The sequence below is a fragment of the Carcharodon carcharias genome, chromosome 26, assembly GCF_017639515.1.
Source record: "Carcharodon carcharias isolate sCarCar2 chromosome 26, sCarCar2.pri, whole genome shotgun sequence".
In the NCBI taxonomy this organism is placed as follows: domain Eukaryota; kingdom Metazoa; phylum Chordata; class Chondrichthyes; order Lamniformes; family Lamnidae; genus Carcharodon; species Carcharodon carcharias.
Window position 1 is genome coordinate 5,596,643 of NC_054492.1, and position 22,221 is coordinate 5,618,863.

Here is a 22,221-nt window from a genome sequence, read left to right on the forward strand (position 1 = left end):
ATCGCAAATTGGTTTCCTAACATCTTAAAACCTATTCTTGGCCTTCTCACCGTATTGTGCACTCACACCACTGAACACGCCCAATGCCGGTGGGCACAGAAAATCCTGGCCAATCTGTGACCACCACAGAGGAATCTTGCTGCCTGCATTCTGCTATGTAAGCATCAGGTCGAGTGCTGCTTCCTGTCAAACTGTGCTGCCCCCCGCTGCTCTTCTTGACAGACATGTGGAGTTTCTGCACCTGAAATAGAAGTAACGGACAAGAGTTAGCATTTAGTAGCACAGGTTAAGCAGAGACTGATAATAGTTTCTGAAAGCAACATGTCATGTATCATGTGTTAGGGTGAGATGGGAATATGGGTAAGATAGAGTAAAACCCTTCAGGACATGTCCTCCAGCCTTGACAGATATCATGGTCCTGATAGGCTCCTCTCCCAGTGAGGACAACAGATGGATGCAGTGAGACCCCCAGGTCCCTTGGTGCCTGGTTCTGTCTGGTCCTGTGGTATCCGCTCCCTGGTATTGTTTGTGACCTTGACCTCCAAGAAAGTAGACATGCTTGTCAGGGTACAGTAGTTTTCCTGGTGTTTGAAAGATGGCAGAGGAGGTAAAGGGAGTAATGGTGAGATAAGTAGCGGGCACAAGTGCTGCGGTAGGAGCTGGAGGAATGGGAGTGAGTTGTGCTGCAGTGATTGGAGGAGAGCACTGTGAATCAGGGAAGGGTAGGGTTATGAGCACAGGGGCTATTTTATATTTTATATTCAGAGCTATGCTGAGATGACGCAACAGTTTCTATGTGTGTAACAGGTTTTATTCACAGGGCTTTAAAATATCTGTGCCCTGCTTTCGTCTCGAGCTTCAAACCATTTCTACAGTTTGTTTACTTTTCTCGGAGTCCACACCCAGGCTTAGCTAATCAACACAGTGAGCATCAATAGTAAACAGACTCACATAATCAAACCCAGACAATTCAGTACCACAGGGACTACATATAGTGAGGCTATTGATAGAGTAATGAGAATTATGAGCTAGAAGGTTTACAGTAATTACCTGCATAATGTCATCCAACCTTTGCATATGTTGCAGCCATGTTCTGAGGCTCATACTCTTCACACTGACCCCCTTCATCTTTCAGATGAGATATTAAACCCAGGCCACGTCCGTCCCATTAGGAGATTCTATGGCACAATTTCGAAGATTTGATTTAATTAAGGAGAGCCAACTCCATAACAGGCAAATCATGCTTGTCTAATTGAGTTGAATTTTTTGATGAAGTATCAGAGAAGGTTCAACAGAGTACCTCATAAAAGGCTGAAATTGAAGTCCGTGGAATAAGGGGGCCAGTGTCCAATTGAATCAGAAATTGACTTAAGGACAGAAAACAGCGAGTCAAGGTAAATGGTTATTTTTCAGACTGGAGGATAGGAGACAGTGGTGTTCTCCAAGGATCAATGCTAGGACCACTGCTTTTTTTGCTATATAAAATTACTTGGATCTGAGGCTACAGAAAACTGTTTCAAAATGTGTCAATGATATCAAACTTGAAGGAGTGGCAAATAGTGAGGATGATACAAATTGCCTGTAACAGGACATAGATAGGCTAGCAAAATGGACACACAAGTGCTGAATGGAATATGATACAGGGACTGTAAGGTGATGCATTTTTGCAGAAGGGATCAGGAGAGGCAATATAGACTTCATGGCACAGTTCTACAGAGTGTGCAGGGATAGAGGGACCTAGGGTTCATGTGTATGCCGTGCCACTTTCGAAGATGCAAGGAGAGTAATTAGCAAAGCATTATGGATCTTGGGCTTCATAAATAGAGGCATTGAGTACATAAGCAGGGAAGTTATGATGAACACAAAAACAAAACACTGCGGATGCTGGAAATCCAAAACAAAAACAGAATTACCTGGAAAAACTCAGCAGGTCTGGCAGTATCAGTGGAGGAGAAAAGAGTTGACCTTTCGAGTCCTCATGACCCTTCCACAGAACTGAGTGAATATTAGGAGAGGGGTGAAATATAAGCTGGTTTAAGGTGGGGGTGGAGGGGAGAGAAGTCGGGAGGGGGTGGTGTGGTAGTAGGGACAAGCGAACAGTGATAGGAGCAGATAATCAAAAGATGTCACAGACAAAGGAACAAAGAGGTGTTGAAGATGGTGATATTATCTGAATGAACGTGCTAATTAAGAATGGATGGCAGGGTACTCAAGGTACAGCTCAAGCTGGGGTGGGGTGGAAAGACTAGCAGGGCATACAAGATTTAAAAATAATGGAAATAAGTGGGAAAAGAAAAATCTATATAAATTATTGGAAAAAACAAAAGGAATGGGGAAGAAACGGAAAGGGGGTGAGGGTGGAGGAGGGAATTTAATATCTAAAGTTGTTGAATTCAATATTCAGTCCGGAAGGCTGTAAAGTGCCTAGTCGGAAGATGAGGTGCTGTTCCTCCAGTTTGCATTGGGCTTCACTGGAACAATGCAGCAAGCCAAGGACAGACATATGGGCAAGAGAGCAGGGTGGAGTGTTAAAATGGCAAGCGACAGGGAGGTTTGGGTCTTTCTTGTGGACAGACCACAGGTGTTCTGCAAAGCGGTCGCCCAGTTTACGTTTGGTCTCTCCAATGTAGAGGAGACCGCATTGGGAGCAACGAATGCAGTAGACTAAGTTGGGGGAAATGCAAGTGAAATGCTGCTTCACTTGAAAGGAATGTTTGGGCCCTTGGTGAGGAGAGAGGAAGTGAAGGGGCAGGTGTTGCCTCTTTTGCGTGGGCATGGGGAGGTGCCATAGGTGGGGGCTGAGGAGTAGGTGGTGATGGAGGAGTGGACCAGGGTGTCCCGGAGGGAACGATCCCTACGGAATGCCGTGGGGGGGGGGGGGGGGGGGGGGTGGGGGGGGGGGTGGTCCCTGGCGGCGTTCCGTAGGGATCGTTCCCTCCGGGACACCCTGGTCCACTCCTCCATCACCCCCTACTCCTCAACCCCTACCTATGGCACCTCCCCATGCCCACGCAAAAGAGGCAATACCTGCCCCTTCACTTCCTCTCTCCTCACCGTCCAAGGGCCCAAACACTCCTTTCAAGTGAAGCAGCATTTCACTTGCATTTCCCCCAACTTAGTCTACTGCATTCGTTGCTCTCAATGCGGTCTCCTCTACATTGGAGAGACCAAATGTAAACTGGGCGATCGCTTTGCAGAACACCTGTGGTCTGTTCACAAGAAAGACCCAAACCTTCCTGTCGCTTGCCATTTTAACACTCCATCCTGCTCTCTTGCCCACATGTCTGTCCTTGGCTTGCTGCATTGGTCCAGTGAAGCCCAACACCAACTGGAGGAACAGCACCTCATCTTCCGACTAGGCACTTTACAGCCTTCCGGACTGAATATTGAATTCAACAACTTTAGATCTTGAACTCTCTCCTCCATCCCCACTCCCTTTCTGTTTCTTCCCCCTTCCTTTTGTTTTTTCCAATAATTTATATAGATTTTTTTTCTCCCACCTATTTCCATTATTTTTAAATCTTGTATGCCCTGCTACTCTTTCCACCCCACCCCCACTAGAGCTGTAACTCTTTCGAGTACAAACCTGTTTCCATCTGTTTCAGATGAAGTTACATTGTTTCATAGTTTGCCATTGTGAGATTTGAACTCTTGATCTTGGGGTTACAAACCCAGTACCATAACCACTTGGCTATTTAGGCCAAGCTCCACTAGAGCTGTACCTTGAGTGCCCTGCCATCCATTCTTAATTAGCACATTCGTTTAGATAATATCACCACCTTCAACACCTCTTTGTTCCTTTGTCTGTGACATCTTTTGATTATCTACTCCTATCACTGCTTGCTTGTCCCTACAACACCCCCCCGCCACTTCTCTCCCCCCACCTCACCTCCACCCCCTCCCCCACCTTAAACCAGCTTATATTTCACCCCTCTCCTAATATTTATTCAGTTCTGTTGAAGGGTCATGAGGACTCGAAACGTCAACTCTTTTCTTCGCCGATGCTGCCAGACCTGCTAAGTTATGACGAACCTTTACAAAGCTCTGGTTCAGATACAAGTAGAGTATTGCACCTGGTTATGGTCAACACACTTTAGGAAGGATGTGAGGGTCTTTGAGAGGGTGCAGAAGAGATTTATCAGAATAGTTCCAGGGATGTGGGATTTTAGTTACAAGGTTAGGATGGTGAAGCGGGTTTGTTCTCTTTTGAGCAAAGGAGATTGAGGGGAAGTTTTAAAGAAGTATACAAAATTATGAGAGGTTTGGATCAGAGACAATGAAAAACTGTTCCCATTAGCTGATGGTACATGGACCAATGGGCCACAGATTTAAGGTTTTGGGCAAGAGATGCAGGGTAATGTGAGGAAGAATTATTTTACACAGCGATTTTTAACATCACGAGGGTGGAGGAAACAGGTGATTTCTAAAGGAAATTCAAAAGGCACTTGAATGAAATTAACTTGCAGAGCTGCAGGTGGGTGGGACTGAGTAGATTGTTCCACAGAGAGCCAGCATAGACTCGATGGGCCAAATGGGCTCTTTGCTGTAAATGACTGTATGAGATAAATAATCAGATAATATTTTTTGTGATGCTGGTTGAGGGATAAATATTGACCAGGAGACCATGGAGAAAACCCCTTCCTCTTCCTCCAAATAGTGTCACAGGATCTTTTATGTCCACCTGAGAGGGCAGATAGGGCCGTAATTTGAAGTCTCATCTGAAAGACAGCATGGCACTCCATCAGTACTGCTGTGGAATGTTGACCTGGATTTTGTGTTCAGGCTTCCAGAGTGGAATTTGGACCCACAACCTTCCACCTCAGACGTGGTACTCACTGAGCCACAACTGACAAATGGACCAAAAGAGTCTTACGTGAATTTAATTTTGGATGGTCACAGTCCTTTTCCATATAAGCAAGGGTTTGAAGCACCAAACAATCCCTAACTTAGTACGAATGGCAATGTCATTTTGACAAACCACAAGATAGCTGGTGCAGAAAGTAGCAGAAATGTCACCCAGGTGCAGGAGGTACTGTTCTGAGGTATGAGCTTATTGTTGGACAGAGTGAGGGAGCCTTACCCATCACCTGGGAAAGCTTAGTATTCATACTAGACTAGCTCTCAAATCCACCACCTTAATCGAGCACAAAAATGAATAAAGTAAAAATAAATTCAAGTTGTTGTTCAAAACAGCTGTCAAAAGCATCTTAGCCATCCCCACTGAGTTGTTCTGCATGGCTGTACCCAACTGTGTGTGAAAGGGAAAGAGGTTTATTATAACAGTCTGCATCCTGGGCAGAACAGGTGTGTTCTGCACTCAGGCTAAGCGTCTCGCTGACTGATTATTGTGCTTCATTTCACAAGAGCAGATCCAATTATCACTAGGACATGTACACAGAGCATGTGTCGGGGGCTGGGTTTATTTTATTTATTTATACACATTATGTTAAAATATAATTCTGGATTCAAGCGACGATAAAATCTCTCTTTAAAAGTCATTATCTTATTTTATGTTAATCTTGAGCTTCAGGATTTGTAATAACGAATAGCGAAGGCATTTAAAACCTTTTTGAACCAGTTGTCTCCTTTGTAAAGAGACAGACCTTAAATTGGTATGTCATCTTTTTATTAACCTAAAATCTGCACTGTTTACCTTTAGCCCTCTGTAATGAAGGATACTGTGGATATACATAGCCCTGTCTCTGTGGAATTTGAACCAGAGGCTAATGGATGATAATGAGTTTGGCTCAAAACCTCGGGCATTTTTGCATTTTCTGGAACCAATTGAATAGAATTAGTCTCCTTGGGAAGATTTAGGGAACATTTATAGCGCTTTCAAATAACTTTGTGTAGTTTTTTTTAATTGAGTTTTTGGATGGGATAAAGGTTTAATACTGGAAATCAAAGATAATTCTGAGAGGGAAATAATCCTTCTATTTAGTGAAAGTCTTTATCATTGGTGCAATATGTCAGTTTTACCCCATGGCTGTGAATTATTTTTGTGCATTCCTATCTCTCCAGCCAGGTTATCTGCCAGTGAGCTTGTGTAAATTTAGTTGAGGCTTTTCTTGTAATAAAATCAGCTCCCGTCCACCCCCGCCCCAAAAAAAACTCTTAAGTGTTTCAGTTCATTGTGACATTGCTGCAAAACTGACAAAATTGCCTGGCTCACTGAGTAACAACAGATAACATTTTGTGAAACAAACTAAATGTTTTAGGAATCTTATTTTTACCAGGCAACATTCTGTTTAGCTAATTAACAGCGTGGCCAGGACAGTAAGATGGGTCTCAGGCCCTGTTGTGCCATAATATTCTGCTCATAATATTTAAGCCCAAGATATCCGGAAACAACACCAGGAGGTTGCTTGTAATTAAATCTCGCTGCGTTTTATTATGGAACCAATAACGGAGACACCTGTTTGTTATTAACAGAAGATTGGCTGTGATGGAATCATTGGCTCAGCAGCCAAGGAGGATCGCTGTGGGATGTGTAACGGTGATGACAAGTCCTGCAAGATCATCAGAGGAGATTTCAATCAAAGCCGAGGAATGGGTGAGGATAAACGACAGAGGCCGCTGTAGCTGGCCTTTTATCTTCTTCCTAATAAGCTGGCTTAAAAATGCTGCATTTATAAAACCACACACTGTAGTGAAGTGAAAACCATTTGGATAGCAATAAATATTTAGTGTTCATTTAGGCTGCAGGCTGCTCGGGAACCATTTTCTTGGCAAATCACAAAGCTTTTGTTTTATGAAAATCAAAGCCAGTAATTTCATGTAGTCTAAAATTACTGCCAGCCAAATTAAATTGTGACCATCATATTAGATTTCTAAGGTTGTGGCAAGCTTTCCTGTTTGCAGGTAGAGCAGAACTGGGTTTCCAGGAATTTTGGAAAGGAAAATACGCTGGAGGTTGTTATGCCGGAACTCTGTTCTAACGGGATTTCCAAGACTTTTCTGAATGAGCAGACCAGGATCTGACCTCCACAGTCATGGTATTGGTCAGGAACCTGAAGTGAGAGGTAACCTTCCTGGCTCTCCTCGTACATCCAAGGAGCAGGAGGTGGGGGTGCGGTGGGCAGGGGTGGGTGACAGTGGGAGGCGGAGGATGTGGGTGCATCATAAACACAGGGCAGTGGTGCAAAATCCACAACACTGCCAATGGGGCTTGTGCATGTCTCAGATCTGGGGTGGGGTCAGGGTGGGTGGCCAGGAATGTCCCATTAAGCAACACCACAGCAGTAGGTCTGGTTCTCCTCTCCCCCAGAAAGGCTCCTCTGATCTGGGGCCCTCTGGCAGGTGATTTCCTACAGCCTTGAATGCCCTAAACCAGTACCAGCTGGGGGCATGCCTGTACCAGGGGAACATCTGGGCCAAATCAATGCCCAGCTGAGGGTGATGGGCCCTTAGGTAGGACATAATGGTTGGAATTTTACCAGCCTTTTTGAGATGGGCTAGGGGGAGAAGAGAGGTGGTAAAATGGCAGTGGGGGATATTATGGTGTTCCTCCCACCAGGGGATATTCCAAGAAGTGGGAATGGCAATGGCACAGCTGCCTCCTGACTGGAAGCGGGCGGCCAGTTAATTGGCCTATTAACTGCTATTTTACGACCTCACTGACATTTTTCCAGTATTGCGATGGCCTCCCAGATGGGGGGAGGGAGTGCCTTCCTTTCTGCAGGCTCGATGACACATGGAGTGCCCCACCACCGGCAACGTTCACCCCCTCAGCCCCAACGCTGCTGCTAATTGGGGCATGCTTCAGATTACTGTAGCCTGCCTGCCTGGCACTTCAATATGTAGGTGCCCTCTCTTTCCATGTGCAGCCTCAGCAGCAGCTACCTCTATAGGTTACAGAGCTTCGAGCCTTGTGTGGGCTCAGGATATGCATTTTGTCCTGACGTCAGGACTTCACTCTTGCTGCTAAAATTCTAGCCAATTATTTTAGAATTTTACAGCATAAAAGGAGGACATCGAACTATCCAACTAGCCTCACTCCTCCTGCTTTTTCCCCATAGCTCTGCAAATGTTGGGTGAGCACTTGCACGTCATAACGTTCAAGGCTATGGGCCAAGTGCTGGTAAATGGGATTAGGTAGGTAGGTCAGGTGTTTCTCACGTGTCGGTGCGGACTCGATGGGCCGAAGGGCCTCTTCTGCACTGTGTGATTCTGTGATTCATAACATTCAAGTAATTATCTAATTCTTTTTTGAAAGTTACAATTGGTCTACTTCCATTATCCTCTCAGGCAGATCATCATTACTTGCTGCACAATAAAATTCTCCTAATCTCCCCTCTGGCTCTTGTGCCAACTTCTTAAACCTGTCTCTCTGGCTATCAATCTGCTTGCTTGTGGAAGGTTTCTCCTTATCTACTCTATTTAATTAACATAATACTATTTTCTTTTGCAACATCACACAGCTAAGATTTTAACTGAGGGATGTAGGTTACCTGGCTGTTAAAGATTATTTTTCATCATATTTTACAATAGATGTCATATGATGAGAGTTGTTCAGGAGCTTCCATTAGAAACTTTCTAGACATCTTGAAGAATGTTGGAGGAATGTTGGTACAATGTTGGAGTTTAATGAAATAGATGATGAAAAATGCATTCCAAAAATAATTTCATTTCATTTTTTGGGGGTATGGTGCCGTTATAGCGTTGGATTAGCAAGCCAGAGATCAATAATTCAAATCCTATAACATGCAGTAATTTTTTGGTTGGCACCAGATAAAATGAGTGTGAAACTTGCCAACGGCTTCACAACTGTCTTTAAGGAAAGGAAATCTGACATCCCGAACCAGTCTAGCCTACGTGTGATTCCAATCCCACACCACATGGTGGGCACTTAATGCCCTCGGAAACTGAGTGAAATTTCAAAATTTGCTGATGATGCCAAACATGCAGGAGCGGCAAACAGTGAGGATGATACTAATCGACACTAACAGCATATAGACAGGGAGTAGAATGGGCAGACAAGTGGCAGGTGGAATTTAGTACAGAGAAATGTGAGGTGATGCATTTTGACAGAAGGGTACAGAGAGAGGCAAAATATACTTAATAGCATAATTCTAAAGAGTGTGCAGGGTTAGGGGGGCCTTGGGGTGCATTGTGTAGATCTTTGAAGGTGCCAGGACATATTGAGAGAGTGGTTAGCAAAGCATACGGGATCTTGAGCTTCATAAATAGAGGTACTGGGGACAAAAGCAGGGAAGTTATGCTGGACCTTTATAAAGCTCTGGTTAGGCCGCCACCAGAGTGTTGGGTCCAGTTCTGGCACCACATTTTACAAAGGATCCTTGATTGAGTGCAGAGGAGATTTACTGGAATAGTTCCGGGATGAGGAATTATAGCTACAAGGCTGGTTTAAAGAAGCTGGGGTTGTTCTCCTTGGAGCAAAGGAGATGGAGTAGAGATTTGATAGGAATGTACAAGATTATGTTTAAAGTAGAGATGAAAAAAACCTTCCTCTGATGGTACAAGGACTAGGAGATACAGATTTAAGGGGCAGAATTTTTTGCTGAGCGGGTGGGCGTGTGCCTGACCTGCTCGAGCATAAATTAGCGCACGGTGACGGTGGGTGAGTATGCACACTCACGCAATATTTTGGTCAGTGGGCACAAGCAGGAGTCGGAGCCATGTGGAGCCTGCCATTGATTAAGAGGCCAGTTAAGGCCATTTAAAAAGCAATTGACACCGAATTTAGGTTGCCCGTGCTTGTCTTATGGGCAAAACGGGCAGGTGGCCAACCGACAATTTCCAAAACCTCATCCATGGGCAGGATAAAAAGGGTCAACAGCATTGCCAGTGTGAGTGGGGAGGAGTTTGCTGCTGGTGACTCATTGGTACTTGGCAGCTTCATCTCTGTTCAGGGCTCTATTGTTAGCATTTCCAGGCTTCACTTCAGGTCTCATTGCTATCACCGAGGAGCCCAGAGGATTCAGACTGTGTGGAACCTTCCAGGCATCAGTCAGCCTTCTGTAATGCTGGTAATGGGGATTGTGGTCTCCGCTGGAGGCACTTCTTGTGAGGTGGAAGAGGGGGGCAGAAGGGAGAGGAGGCCAGGTGTCCCAGTGCAGCTTCCAGGGGAGGGACCTGTGGGAGGAGATGCGCAGGCACAAGGGGCGCAGGGCCAACAGGAAGTCCAAGGCATTGGGGGCTGCAGAGGACGCCACTATCCTGCTGCCAGGGTTTATAGGTGGCGATGCAGCTACCTCAATATGTCCGAGGTGCAATGCTGAAGGATGCTCCACCTCTCAAGGGAGACAGTGACCTCCATTTGTCAGATGATTGGGCCTGAGATCAGCTCCGACTGTGGGTGCGAGTGGCTCTGAAGGTCACAGTGGCCCTCAACTTCTATGCATCTGGCTTTTTTCATGGATCAGTGGGGGATCTGTGTGGAGTCTCCCAATCAGTTGTCCATAGTTGCATGAGGCTGGTGACAGCTATGGACTTTCATTCATTTCTGTACAGAGGAGGCCAGCCAGGCTGCATGAGCCAGAGCGTTTGCAGCGATTGCTGGGTTTCCCCGCATCCAGGGTGCCATTGACTGCACACACGTGGCCATCAAGGTGCCAGCAGGTCAGCCGGGTGCCTTCATCAACAGGAAGAGATTCCACTCCATGGGCAGAACTTTGCTGTCGGAGAGCAGGGGGCGGGGCCCACTCGCTGTAAAATGACGCGGTATGACGTCAGGCGGGACCCCCGACATCATCCCGCCCCATTTAAATTTTCAGGAAGGCGAGCCCGCAGCAAAATCAGCTGTGCGCCCGCCAACCAGTCAATGGCCACCCTGCTCTCATGCCCACATGTCCGTCCTTGGCCTGCTGCAATGTTCCAGTGAAGCTCAACGCAAACTGGAGGAACAGCACCTCATCTTCCGACTAGGCACTTAACAGCCTTCCAAACTGAATATTGAGTTCAACAACTTCAGACCATGAACTCTCTTCTCCATCCTCCCCGCCTTTTTGATCCCCTTTTTTCAATATTCATTTGCATTTTTGTATTTTTATTTGTTTATTTTTTCCACTTATTTTCAGTATTATTATTATTTTTAAAATTTATTTCCATTTCTATGATTTTTTTATCTAAATGACACCATTAGCACCTCCTTTAACCAGCACCACCACCATTAACACCCCTTTGACCTTTTGTTTATGACATCTTTTGCAATCTCTCCTTTGCCTCCACCTATCGCTGGCCTTTTATCCAGCTTCACATGTTCCACCCCCCTTAAACAGTATAAATTTCATCACATTTGTACTTCTCTTTAGCTCTGAAGAAGAGTCATATGGACTCGAAACGTTAACTCTCTCTTTCTCTCCACGGATACTTTCGGACCTGCTGAGTTTTTCCAGCAATTTTTGTTTTTGCTCCAGCCTAACTGAATGGATGGCTGCTGGGTCACAAGGACTATCTGTTGAAAAGGTGGCTCTTGACACCTCTCTGCCACCTGAGAACAGAGGCAGAGCAGCGTTATAATAGGAGTCATGCCTCCACAAGGGTGGTGATAGAGAGGACCATAGGCCTTCTGAAGATCCGCTTCCGATGCCTGGACCATTCAGGGGGAGCACTACAATACCTCCCAGAGCCGGTGTCACTGATAGTGGTTGCATGGTGCGCTCTCCACAATCTGGCACTGGCAAGGGGGACCCACTGTTGGAAGAGGATCTTGACGCAGCTCCACAGGCCACAGAGGATGAATCCAGTAGTGAGACCGCAAATGAGCATGGTGAGGAGAACGCTGAGGGTGTGGAGGCAGACCTCAGTAACCTCCAGGGAGATAGGGACACCTTGGTCCAACGGTCCTTTAGCTAGGCTGCCAAATAAGCCTACCACCTCATACCAGGGCTGCCGCCTCCATCCCATATGTCTGAAATGACTCTTTCCTTTAACCCCAAACTCCACTCAGTGCCAACAGACTCCAAGATTCTTAGACTTTTACAGCACAGAAGACGGCCATTTGGCCCATCATGTCCACACTGATCAACAAAGATCTGACTGCACGAATCCCATTTTCCAACACTTGGCCAATAGCCCTGGAAGCTATGGCAATGCAAGTGAATATCTAAATACTTCTTAAATGTTACAGGAGCTTCTGACTCAACCACCCTTTCAGGAAGTGAGTTCCAGACTCCCACCACCATCTGGGTGAAAACAATTCTGCTCAACTCCACTCTTAACCTTCTAACTCTTACCCTAAATTTATGCCCCCTGGTTATTGACTAATGGAAAAAGTGCCTTCCAATTCCCCCCCTAGCTATGCCCCTCATAATCTTATACTCCTCTTTCAGATCCTCTCTCAACCTCCATTGTTCCTAGGAAAACAACCCCAGTTTATCTAATCTTTTCTCATAGCTCAAACTCTCCAGCCCAGGCAGCATCCTGGTAAATCTCTTCTGCACCCTATCCAGTGCAATCACATCCTTTCCATAATGTGGTGACCAGAACTGCACGCAATACTCCAGTTGTGGCCTAACCAGCATTTTATACAGTTCCAGCATAACCTCCCTGCTCTTGTATTCCATGCCTCCGCTAATAAAGGCAAGTATCCCATATGCCTTCTTAACCACCTTATCTACTTGTCCTGCTACATTCAAGGATCTGTGCATATGCACACCAAGGTCCCGCTGATCTTCAGTACTTTCCAGGGTCCTACCATTTATAGTATAATCCCTTACCTTGTTAGCCCTCCCCAAGTGCATTACCTCACACTTTTCCGAGTTGAATTTCATTTACCACTGCTCTGCCCACCTGACCAGTCCATTGTTATCCTCTTGCAGTTTACAGCTATCCTCCTCACTATTTACCACCCTACCAATTTTCATGAGATCTGCAAACTTCTTGATCATACCCCCTACACCACAAACAGCAAGGGCCTCAGCACCGAGCCCTGTGGAATCCCACTGGAAATATTCTTCCAGTCACAGAAACATCCCTCTATCATCACCCTCTGCTTTCTGCCCCTCAGCCAATTTTGGATCCATTGTGCCACTTTTCCTTGGATCCCATGGGCTCTTACTTTCTTGACCAGTCTGCCATGAAGGACCTTATCAAAAGCCTTGCTAAAGTCCATGTAGACCACATCAAATGCATTACCCTTATCAACACTCCTGGTTACCTCCTCAACTTGTCAAACACGACCTTCCCCTAACAAATCCAAGTTGACTATCCCAGATTAAACCATGCTTCTCCAAGTGCAGATATATTCTGTCCCTCAATTCTTTTTAGTAACTTCTCAACTTTGCCTGCGCAATAAAGTTTAGATCTACCCATGTCCAGCTTTAGTTACTGGTGTACCCTGCACCACATTAAATAAAAAAGGTGAAGCATACTCAGACCATTACTACAAAAGAATATTTATTTCATTTTGACAATCCAAACAAATTAGCAGAACCTTCTCTGGTCTTCAACCCCAGACCAGTACACATAAATAAAACATTGCACAACAGAAGATCACCCATGATCGGTCCCTCTTGTGCTCATGGTGCCTTAAACTTATGTTTACAAGTCCTACGTCTTGGTGCCCACCCCCACCCCCTCTCGCTGTCACCATCATTGGAGACAGCCTGCTGACCTTGATGACCTTGGCGGGTGTCCCCTGGCCAGTGGAGCCTGTGCTGGCCCCACTGTGGCATCCTCCAGTCTTTGCAGCCTCATTAGATGCCGTGGTCACTGGCAGAGGGGCAGAGGAGCTGCTGCCGTCATCCAGAGTGTCCCAAGAGATGCCAGCAGAGATGACAAGCAGCTCATGTGCCAACATGAGGCCACTCTGGACCTCCCTGCTCACCATTGATGAACAGGCACCTAGCTGGGATACTGGGTGCTTCATCCATCTCCCACACTGTCAATGACCAACTGAGGTCAGTGCCTGAGTGAGTGCTTGCAGGTCTGAGCGCAACCCCAGGAACCCCTTATTCTGTCCGTGGAGCTGCTGCTCCATGTGATTTGCCACTCTCTCAATGGAAGAGGCAATGCGCTCACCCAGGAAGGTCAACGTAGTGCTGCTGCTCCATATGGACTCCTCCATAACGGAGACCATGGCACGCATATCCTCAAGGATCTCTGCCAGATCTTCCTGCACAACTCACTGGACATCCAAGGTCTGCTGCCTAATGAATAGCTCCAAAGGCTCACCATCTGTCTTCGACTCAGCATTGTCCTGGTCTCCAGCAGCTCTCTGACTGCTGGCACTCTGGGCACTCTCTGCCTCTGCCTGCACCTCACCGCTGTGCACTGACATTCTAGCCGCCGATCTAATGCCCACCGAGCTGCAGATATCTGCGCTGGTGGCTGGTTCAGAGGGCAGGTGTGATGGAGGTGTATATGGAGCCTGGCGGTTCTCTGGCATCAGGGGTGGCTCTTCAGGGTCCTGTGATTGGGTGCATGGTGGCCAATCTAAGGGAGAACAAGGACACGTCATTAGTTTAACTCATCACCCTGTCACTGCCCATGCCAGGCACCCTGGTGAGTCCATGGTGATCCATGGCATCATGGTGCCATCGTCTTTCAGTGATCCAAGGGGAATCCGGTTTTGAGTCTCCTGTCAATGATGAGCTACACAAGAATGTTTGCACCATCCAAAACTCTCACCTTTGTGCACTGTACTTTTACCTTCATCTGACACCCCAGCCTCTCCGTAGCCGGTGGACCGAGGTACATGCCAGCTCTCCATGTCCAAGGCATCCTGCTCATACCTCGATGAGGATTAGGAAGTTTTGGGGGCCTCCGCCGGTCAGTGACCTTTCAATGTTGTTATGGGTCATCTTTTCCTGAAAGAACAGAGGAGCATTGATGAGTCCACACTCTCCCTGCAGCACCTCTCCATTGCAGCCTGGCCAACCCCACCTGAGGAGCAGCTTGCAGGGCGGAATTGTGGCCCTTGAGCCGCAAAACACTCAGTCCAAATAGCCAGGGCTCACCCCCTTGGCCAGCTCTGATGTCATTGACAGTTGGTACCCTGATCCATGCCAACATGGTACTCACCCTTCCTGAGCGCAGCAGGTCGCTAAACCTCTTGAGGCACTGGACCCAGGTGTGCCGCAGGACATCATGGCTGCTGACCTGTGCTGCCACCTCCTCCCAAGGTCTTTTTGTAAGGTGTGGTGGCTTTCTTCTTCCATCCCTGGGGACAAGGGTGTCCCTCTGGACAGCCACCTCCTCCAGGGGGATCGCAAGGCACTCATCAGAGTGCCTGAGTGCCTCCCCGACCTGCCTTCTCACCTGGCTTCTGCAGCTGCACAGGAAGCCATAATTTCCTGCTGCAAACACCAAGGATGTCTTCTTGCCTCCCAGGGGCTGCCTGAGCTGTTATTAAACCGGGAATCAGGTCGCCATTGGACCCAGTGGCTGACAGGCCCCCTCTGGACCAGTGAGGAGCTGTGTTTTATGCAGAGCGGGCCTTAATTGGCTCGACAGCATGAAATCATGTTCTGGGGCCGATCAGGGTTGGCAGCCCGTTCCCTGCAGCTCCCGAGCCCGCTGACCACGCCCGCCCGCTGAACTCAAAATTCTGCCCCAGGTTTGGGCAAGCGATGCAGCGGGATGCGTGGAAAATCTTTCTTATGCCGTGAGTGGCAATGACCAAGAGGGTAGTGTAAGCAGAGACTATCAATGATTTCAAAAGAAACTTCGATGAACACTTGGAACTAAACTTACAGGACTACAGGGATAGAGTGGGGAAATGGGATAACTGAATTTCTCTAGGGAGAACTGACATGAGCCATGGGCTGAATGGCTTCCTCCTGTGTTATAAATGACTCTATTGCCTGGATTTTTAATGCTGAGGGAGGTAGCAGAAGTCAGGAAAATTCCAAGAAGGTCGGTTGAGATTTCATAAATCCATTACTCTGTTGAAACAATTGAGCTGCAGGGAATACATCACTTTATTGACTACTCTGGCTGTCCGATCTCTGCTGTCAATTGCACAATGTTCCTTTGTACAAGGTAAAGAGGTTTCAAGTACTTTCAGTTTCTGCTATTGATACTTTAAAGGGCCTGGATGATTGATACTTTTACTGCTGAGTAGTAAAAGGACATTTTTTAACATCGTGGAAAGGAATGAATGAATTACTTTCGAAAAAGCTTTTTTTACATATATTATTGCCACTATAGGATTCATTGACTCTGTACAGTATATAGTGGGTCAGTGAGCATGGAAGTGCCATAGCTTGACATGGGAGGCATGAGGGGCAATGGGTGGTGGGTGGGGAGGTATAGCCTCGAATGGGGGACATGAGGAAGACCTTTGGACTTAGCTTTCAAAAGGTACCCTCATGCAGACAATGGTTCATGGCACCTCTTTGAAAATTAAGAAGGACTAGGACCTCCCTACCCCCACAGTGGAGCAGGCTTGGTCAGGAGTACCGGGTGCAGGCTTGTGACCTGAGTGAACCCACACCCTTTAAATGCTCTCGTGGAAATTGAAAATCCCAAGAATGGAGTCGGGAATTCTGGAATTGGGACCTGCCCATCCATTTTTAAAGGGCCCCTGAGTCATTGCAACATGGAGAAAATTCAGGCCTGTATCCTGAGAACTAATCACAGAATCTCAATGCAGAAGAGGCCCTTCAGCCCATCGAGTCTGCACCGACACGTGTGAAACACCTGGCCTACCTACCTAATCCCATTTACCAGCACTTGGCCCATAGCCTTGAATGTTATGACGTGCCAAGTGCTCATCCAGGTACTTTTCAAGGGATGTGAGGCAACCCGCCTCCACCACCCTCCCAGGCAGCGCATTCCAGACCGTCACCACCCTCTGGGTAAAAAGGTTTTTCCTCACATCCCCCCTAAACTTGCCCCTCACCTTGAATTTGTGTCCCCTCGTGACTGACCCTTCAACTAAGAGGAACAGCTGCTCCCTATCCATCCCGTCCATGCCCCTCATAATCTTGTACACCTCGATCAGGTTGCCCCTCAGTCTTTTCTGCTCCAGCGAAAACAACCCAAGTCTATCCAACCTCTCTTCATAACTTAAATGTTTCATCCCAGGCAACATCCTGGTGAGTCTCCTCTGCACCCCCTCCAGTGCAATCACATCCTTCCTTTAATGTGGTGACCAGAACTGCACACAGTGCTCCAGCTGTGGCCTCACCAAGGTCCTATACAACTCCAACATGACCTCCCTACTTTTGTAATCTATGCTTCGATTGATAAAGTCAAGTGTCCCATATGCCATTTTTACCACCCCACTAACATGCCGTTCTGCCTTCAGAGATCTATGGACACCCATTCCAAGGTCCCTTTGTTCCTCAGAACTTCCTAGTGTCATGCCGTTCATTGATTACTTCCTTGTCAAATTACTCCTTCCAAAGTGTATCACCTCACACTTTTCAGGGTTAAATTCCATCTGCCACTTATCTGCCCATTTGACCATTCTGTCTATATCTTTCTGTAGCTCAAGATACTCAACCACCCTGCCAATCTATGTGTCATCCGCAAACTTACTAATCCTACCCCCCACATAGTCATCTATGTCGTTTATATAAATGACGAATAATAGGGGACCCAGCACAGATCCCTGTGGTACCCCACTGGACACTGGCTTCCAGTCACTAAAGCATCATTCTGTCATCACCCTCTGTCTCCTACAACTAAGGCATTTTGAATTCACCTTATCAAATTACCCTGCATCCCATGTGCATTTGCCTTCTTTATAAGTCTTCCATGTGGGACCTTGTCAAAGGCTTTACTGAAATCCATATAAACTACATCAACTGCACTACCCTCATCTACACACCTGGTCATCTCCTCAAAAAATTAATCAAATTTATTAGGCATGACCTCCCTCTGGCAAAGCCATGCTGACTATCCCTGATCAAACCTTATCTCTCCAAGTCGAGATAGATTCTCTCCTTCAGAATTTTCTCCAAGTTTCCCTACCACTGACGTGAGACTCATTGGCCTGTAGTTCCCTGGCTTATCTCTACAACCCTTCTTAAATAGCGGAACCCCCATTAGCTATTCTCCAGTCCTCTGGCACCTTCCCCGTGGCCAGAAAGGAATTAAAAATAAATTAATCAAATAAATGTGCCCAAAATTCTCAGTTGATGTGACTTCCACAGGGCATGATGGTTGGAAGTCAATGGCCAGCCTGGAAACTGCCCCGACACACCCCAATGCAGTCCTCTGGAGGACATATCCACTTCCCCACCCTAGAACTGAATTTGGACAAGTTGTTAGATGGGGCCCAGTGAATCTGTGATTCACCCACAATTGTTCCTCCTGGGAACAATCCACACACTCTTTATATCCTCGTTCTCCAAAAAATTCTGGATACTTGAAGTATTTCTCGATCTATATGAATTATGCCATGTCTTTCAAAGTATAGGACATTCCCCTGTACTGCTGGTATAGGGTGCCTGGATGTGGAAGTATATCTGCTGATCTTCTCATATTAGACAGGCATTTGCACTCTGGAAATTAAAAGCTGTTATCAATAAAAGTGACCATGAAGCCGTTGGATTGTTAAAAAATACTGGATCACAACACTAAGTGCCCTATTACCGTGTCCATAATAATAAATTCTAGTGTTTTCCCCACAAATGATGTCAAACTAACTGCCCCCTGTTTTCGCTCTTCCTTCTTTCCTGAATAGCATGGTTGCAATTGCTACTTTCCAATCACAGGGGCCATTTTAGAATCTAGGGAATTTTTTAAGATCAAAGTGAATTAATCCACTGTCTCTACAGCCGCCTCTTTTAAAACCCAAGGATCTAGGCCACCAAGGAGACTTGTCTACTTTCAGACCCATTAATTTCTCCAATACTTTTCCTTTACTAATACACTCTGATTAGACGCTTGACTCCCTGCTGTTTCTGGTATTTTTTCCTGTCTTCTGGAATGAGGGTAGACAATCTAAACTAGAATATACAATTTTACAACTGGTGCAGGAACGGATAGATCAGTGAGTGCGTGCAGACAATTCTTTGAAGGTGGAAGAAAAGGTTGATGAGGCTGTTAAAACAGTAAGATACTTGAGTTTATTAATAGAGCACAAAAGTTAGGAAGTTATGCTAAATCTTCATAAAACTGGTTAGTTCTCAGCTGCTCTGTTTCGTTCTGTTCTGCACATCACAGTTTGAGAAGTATGTTAATGCTTTTGAAAGGGTCTAGAAGGGACTTACTGAAATGGTATTAGGTGATTGTACAGTTGTGTGGAAAGACTGCAGAAGCTGGGTTGTTCTCCTTCAAACAAAGCTAGGAGATCTGATAGAGGTGCTCAAAATCTTGAAAGATTTAGATCCAGCAAACAAAGAGGAACTGGCTTTAGTGGCTGATAAGCGGAGGGCACAGATTTAAGATGAATGGCAAAAGAACCAGAGGTGACGTGAGGATTTCTTGTAGCATTTTGTAGCGCGATGTTTTTGTGATGTAGTGAGTTCTTGTGATCTGAAATGTACTGCCAGGTGGTGAAATCAGATTCTTCATTAACTTTCAAAAGGGAACTGGATAATATCTAAAAGGGAAAAAATTACAGGGCTATGGGGAAAGAGCAGGGGAGTGGGCCTAAGTAGATAGCACTGTCAAAGAGCTAGCATAGTCATAGTGGGCCAAATGGCTTCCTTCTGTGGTGTCCCATTGTAGGAATTTGTTTAGACATCTGGTATTCGAATATTTAAGGCACTCAGCCCCTGGTATAAATAATAAAATACTTTTGGAAGAAAATGAGAAAAAATTTGAGCAGTTCAACATCCCTTAAATGTAAAAGAATCCTTTCTGTTCTCATCAGAAGCAACCTATTGATCAACTCCTTGTTTAACTCCTGTTGCTTTGCTAATTTTATCTTTATCAAGTTGACTTGAATTTGAAAAGTTGAATGCTGGAAAAGAATGCGGTAACTTCAACTGAGAGCTTCTATAACACTGTGCTTTATGATGCTTGACACTGCTAGTTCATTATAAGCCCTCTGTATAGCCTTTCCAACTGAGAGTATCCTCAGAGCACGCTTGCTGCAGTACCAATTTATTAAGGTCTCATTTACAGATAGAATTTGTTGTTGAATAATTTTAAGTCAGGGTTGACTACTCGATGGGAGCAAGGTGTGTTTGGTATTCCTATATTTGTGCCATCACCTGCACTCAGTAATGCACCATAAAGTAATCTATTGAATGCTGGTGTCGAATTTATGACAAAAGGTAAATTTGTTTTTGCAGGATCATGCTGCTTGGCATTTAAAATCCAAGTTCCCATCACTCCTTATATGACTGTAACAAATGCAGTACTTGCAGAAAACTGCTCTCTGAAGGTTGTTTTAAGATTGATTCGGAATGTGACGTGCTGCTCAGATCACGTGACTTTAATCTCTGTAATAAAACATTAAGATGGATGGAGAAATAATGAAGAAGCAGTTGGAGCCAGATGCGTTAGGAATGGTGATATTATATCAATCCTATGAGTTTATTTGCATTTTCTAATTCCCTGGAAACACAGTAATTGATATCTTACAGGCTGTTTTATCTGCTTACCTGCCAACGAAATGAATGTGACTTTAACATTACTCCATCAGCTTACCACAAACTTTATACTGACTTCAATCCACCAGACCTTGAACTCTTTTCAAAAAGGGAAAGGCTTGAGACATCAGCTTTAATTCACACTCTATTTGCACTGCTATAATAAAAGAGCAAGAGAAATAGGAGCAGTAATGCATAGAGTCATTTATGACACAGAAGGAGGCTATTCAGCCCATTGAGTCCATGTTAACTCCCCACAGAGCAATCCAGTTGGTCCCACTCCCCCCTTCGATCCCCTAGCCCTGCAGGTTTATTTCTCTCAAGTGCCCATCCAATTTCCTTTTGGAATCATTGATTTTTTTCTGCTTCCGCCGGCAGAACTCGTGGGCAGCGAGTTCCAGATCATTCCAGTTCCAGTCGCTGCATAAGAAAGTTCTTCCTCATGTTGCCCCAGTATCTCTTGCCCAAAATCCGAAATCCAATCCTTGTATCATACAACCCTTCGAGAATGCTCCTCTTTCTAAAAGATCATGGCTGATCTTTTACCTCGAAACCACTTTCCCACCCTATCACCATCATTTCCCAAAAAACTATCGATTGCATTCTTGAATCAATTCGACTACTGGGCCTCCACAACCAAAGATTCACAATCCTCTGAGTAAAGTAATTCCTAAATGATCAGCCCCTTACCCTGAACCTATGACTCTCTAGACTATGCAGCCAGGAAAAAGCAACCTCTCAGCAGTTACCCTGTCAAACCCCCTAAGAATTTTATAATTTTCAATGAGATTGCCTCTCATTCGTCTAATCTGTGTGAAATATAGACACATTCTAATCAATTCCTCCTCATTGAACAAGACTCTCGTACCAGAAATTAATCTAGTCTCACTGAGGTCTCATTTTCCTGTCTGCTGGTGTGTTTGCCTTATTTATGATGACTAAAAATTGTCAAGTGGATTGTGTTTAATGTCCAACACACCTCTCTACAGGAGCCAGCTCCATTCACTAACAAGAAATTCACTCCCAACTAACTGCTGCCACCAAGTGACCATTAGCTCCATCATCATCAAGAAATTAGCTCAATCTTTGACCGTTAGAATGTAAGTTGGGTTCTGACTGATGTGATGATGAAGCTAACACAGTAAGAATGTCAGCAAGTGAATTTCAAAAGCAGATTCACACTCAAGGCTGCAGAATGCTGTAGCTCTGCAATTCCTAAAGGAGGGTTGATGCTGAGAGGATGATTCCCCTCACTGGGGAATCTAGAACCAGAGGTACAGTTTCAGAATAAGGGGTCTTCCATTTACAACAGCGATGCGGAGGAATTTCTTCTTCAAAAGCTTTGGAATCTTTGGAATTTTCTAGCCCAGAAAGCAGTGGAGGCTGGGTCATTGAATACTTTCAAGGCTGAGATAGACAGATTCTTGAGCTAAAGGGAAGTCGCGGGTTATGGGGTGGCTGGGGTGGGGGGAGGCAGGAAACTGGAGTTGAGGCCAAAATCAGATCAGCGATGATCTTATTGAATGTGAACAGGCTCGATGGGCCAAACGCCTTCCTCCTCCTCCTATTTTATTATATTATGTTCAATCATGGGGTGTTAGGAACTTCTGCATTAGTAGATCATCTGTCTAACAGTGAGACGTATTTTTAACTTTAGGTAATGGAGTGAATGAGGTCTTATTGAAGTAACCGCCAATTATCCACCCCACTGAGTTTTCTCTGCTAGTGGAGTGAGTGGACAATGGGCTGTGGTGTAAAATAAGCA

At 45.6% G+C, this 22,221-nt stretch overlaps 1 protein-coding gene across 2 annotated transcripts in view; it reads left to right on the top strand.

Annotated features, from left to right (window-relative positions):
- Positions 1 to 22,221, top strand: part of adamts17 (ADAM metallopeptidase with thrombospondin type 1 motif, 17) — a 591,331-nt gene that overhangs the window by 420,790 nt on the left and 148,320 nt on the right. For both annotated transcript variants that reach the window (XM_041175111.1, XM_041175112.1), the window contains exon 15: positions 6,433 to 6,553. In XM_041175111.1, coding sequence (XP_041031045.1) covers positions 6,433 to 6,553 — 121 coding nt within the window. The remainder of the gene's footprint in view (positions 1 to 6,432; positions 6,554 to 22,221) is intronic.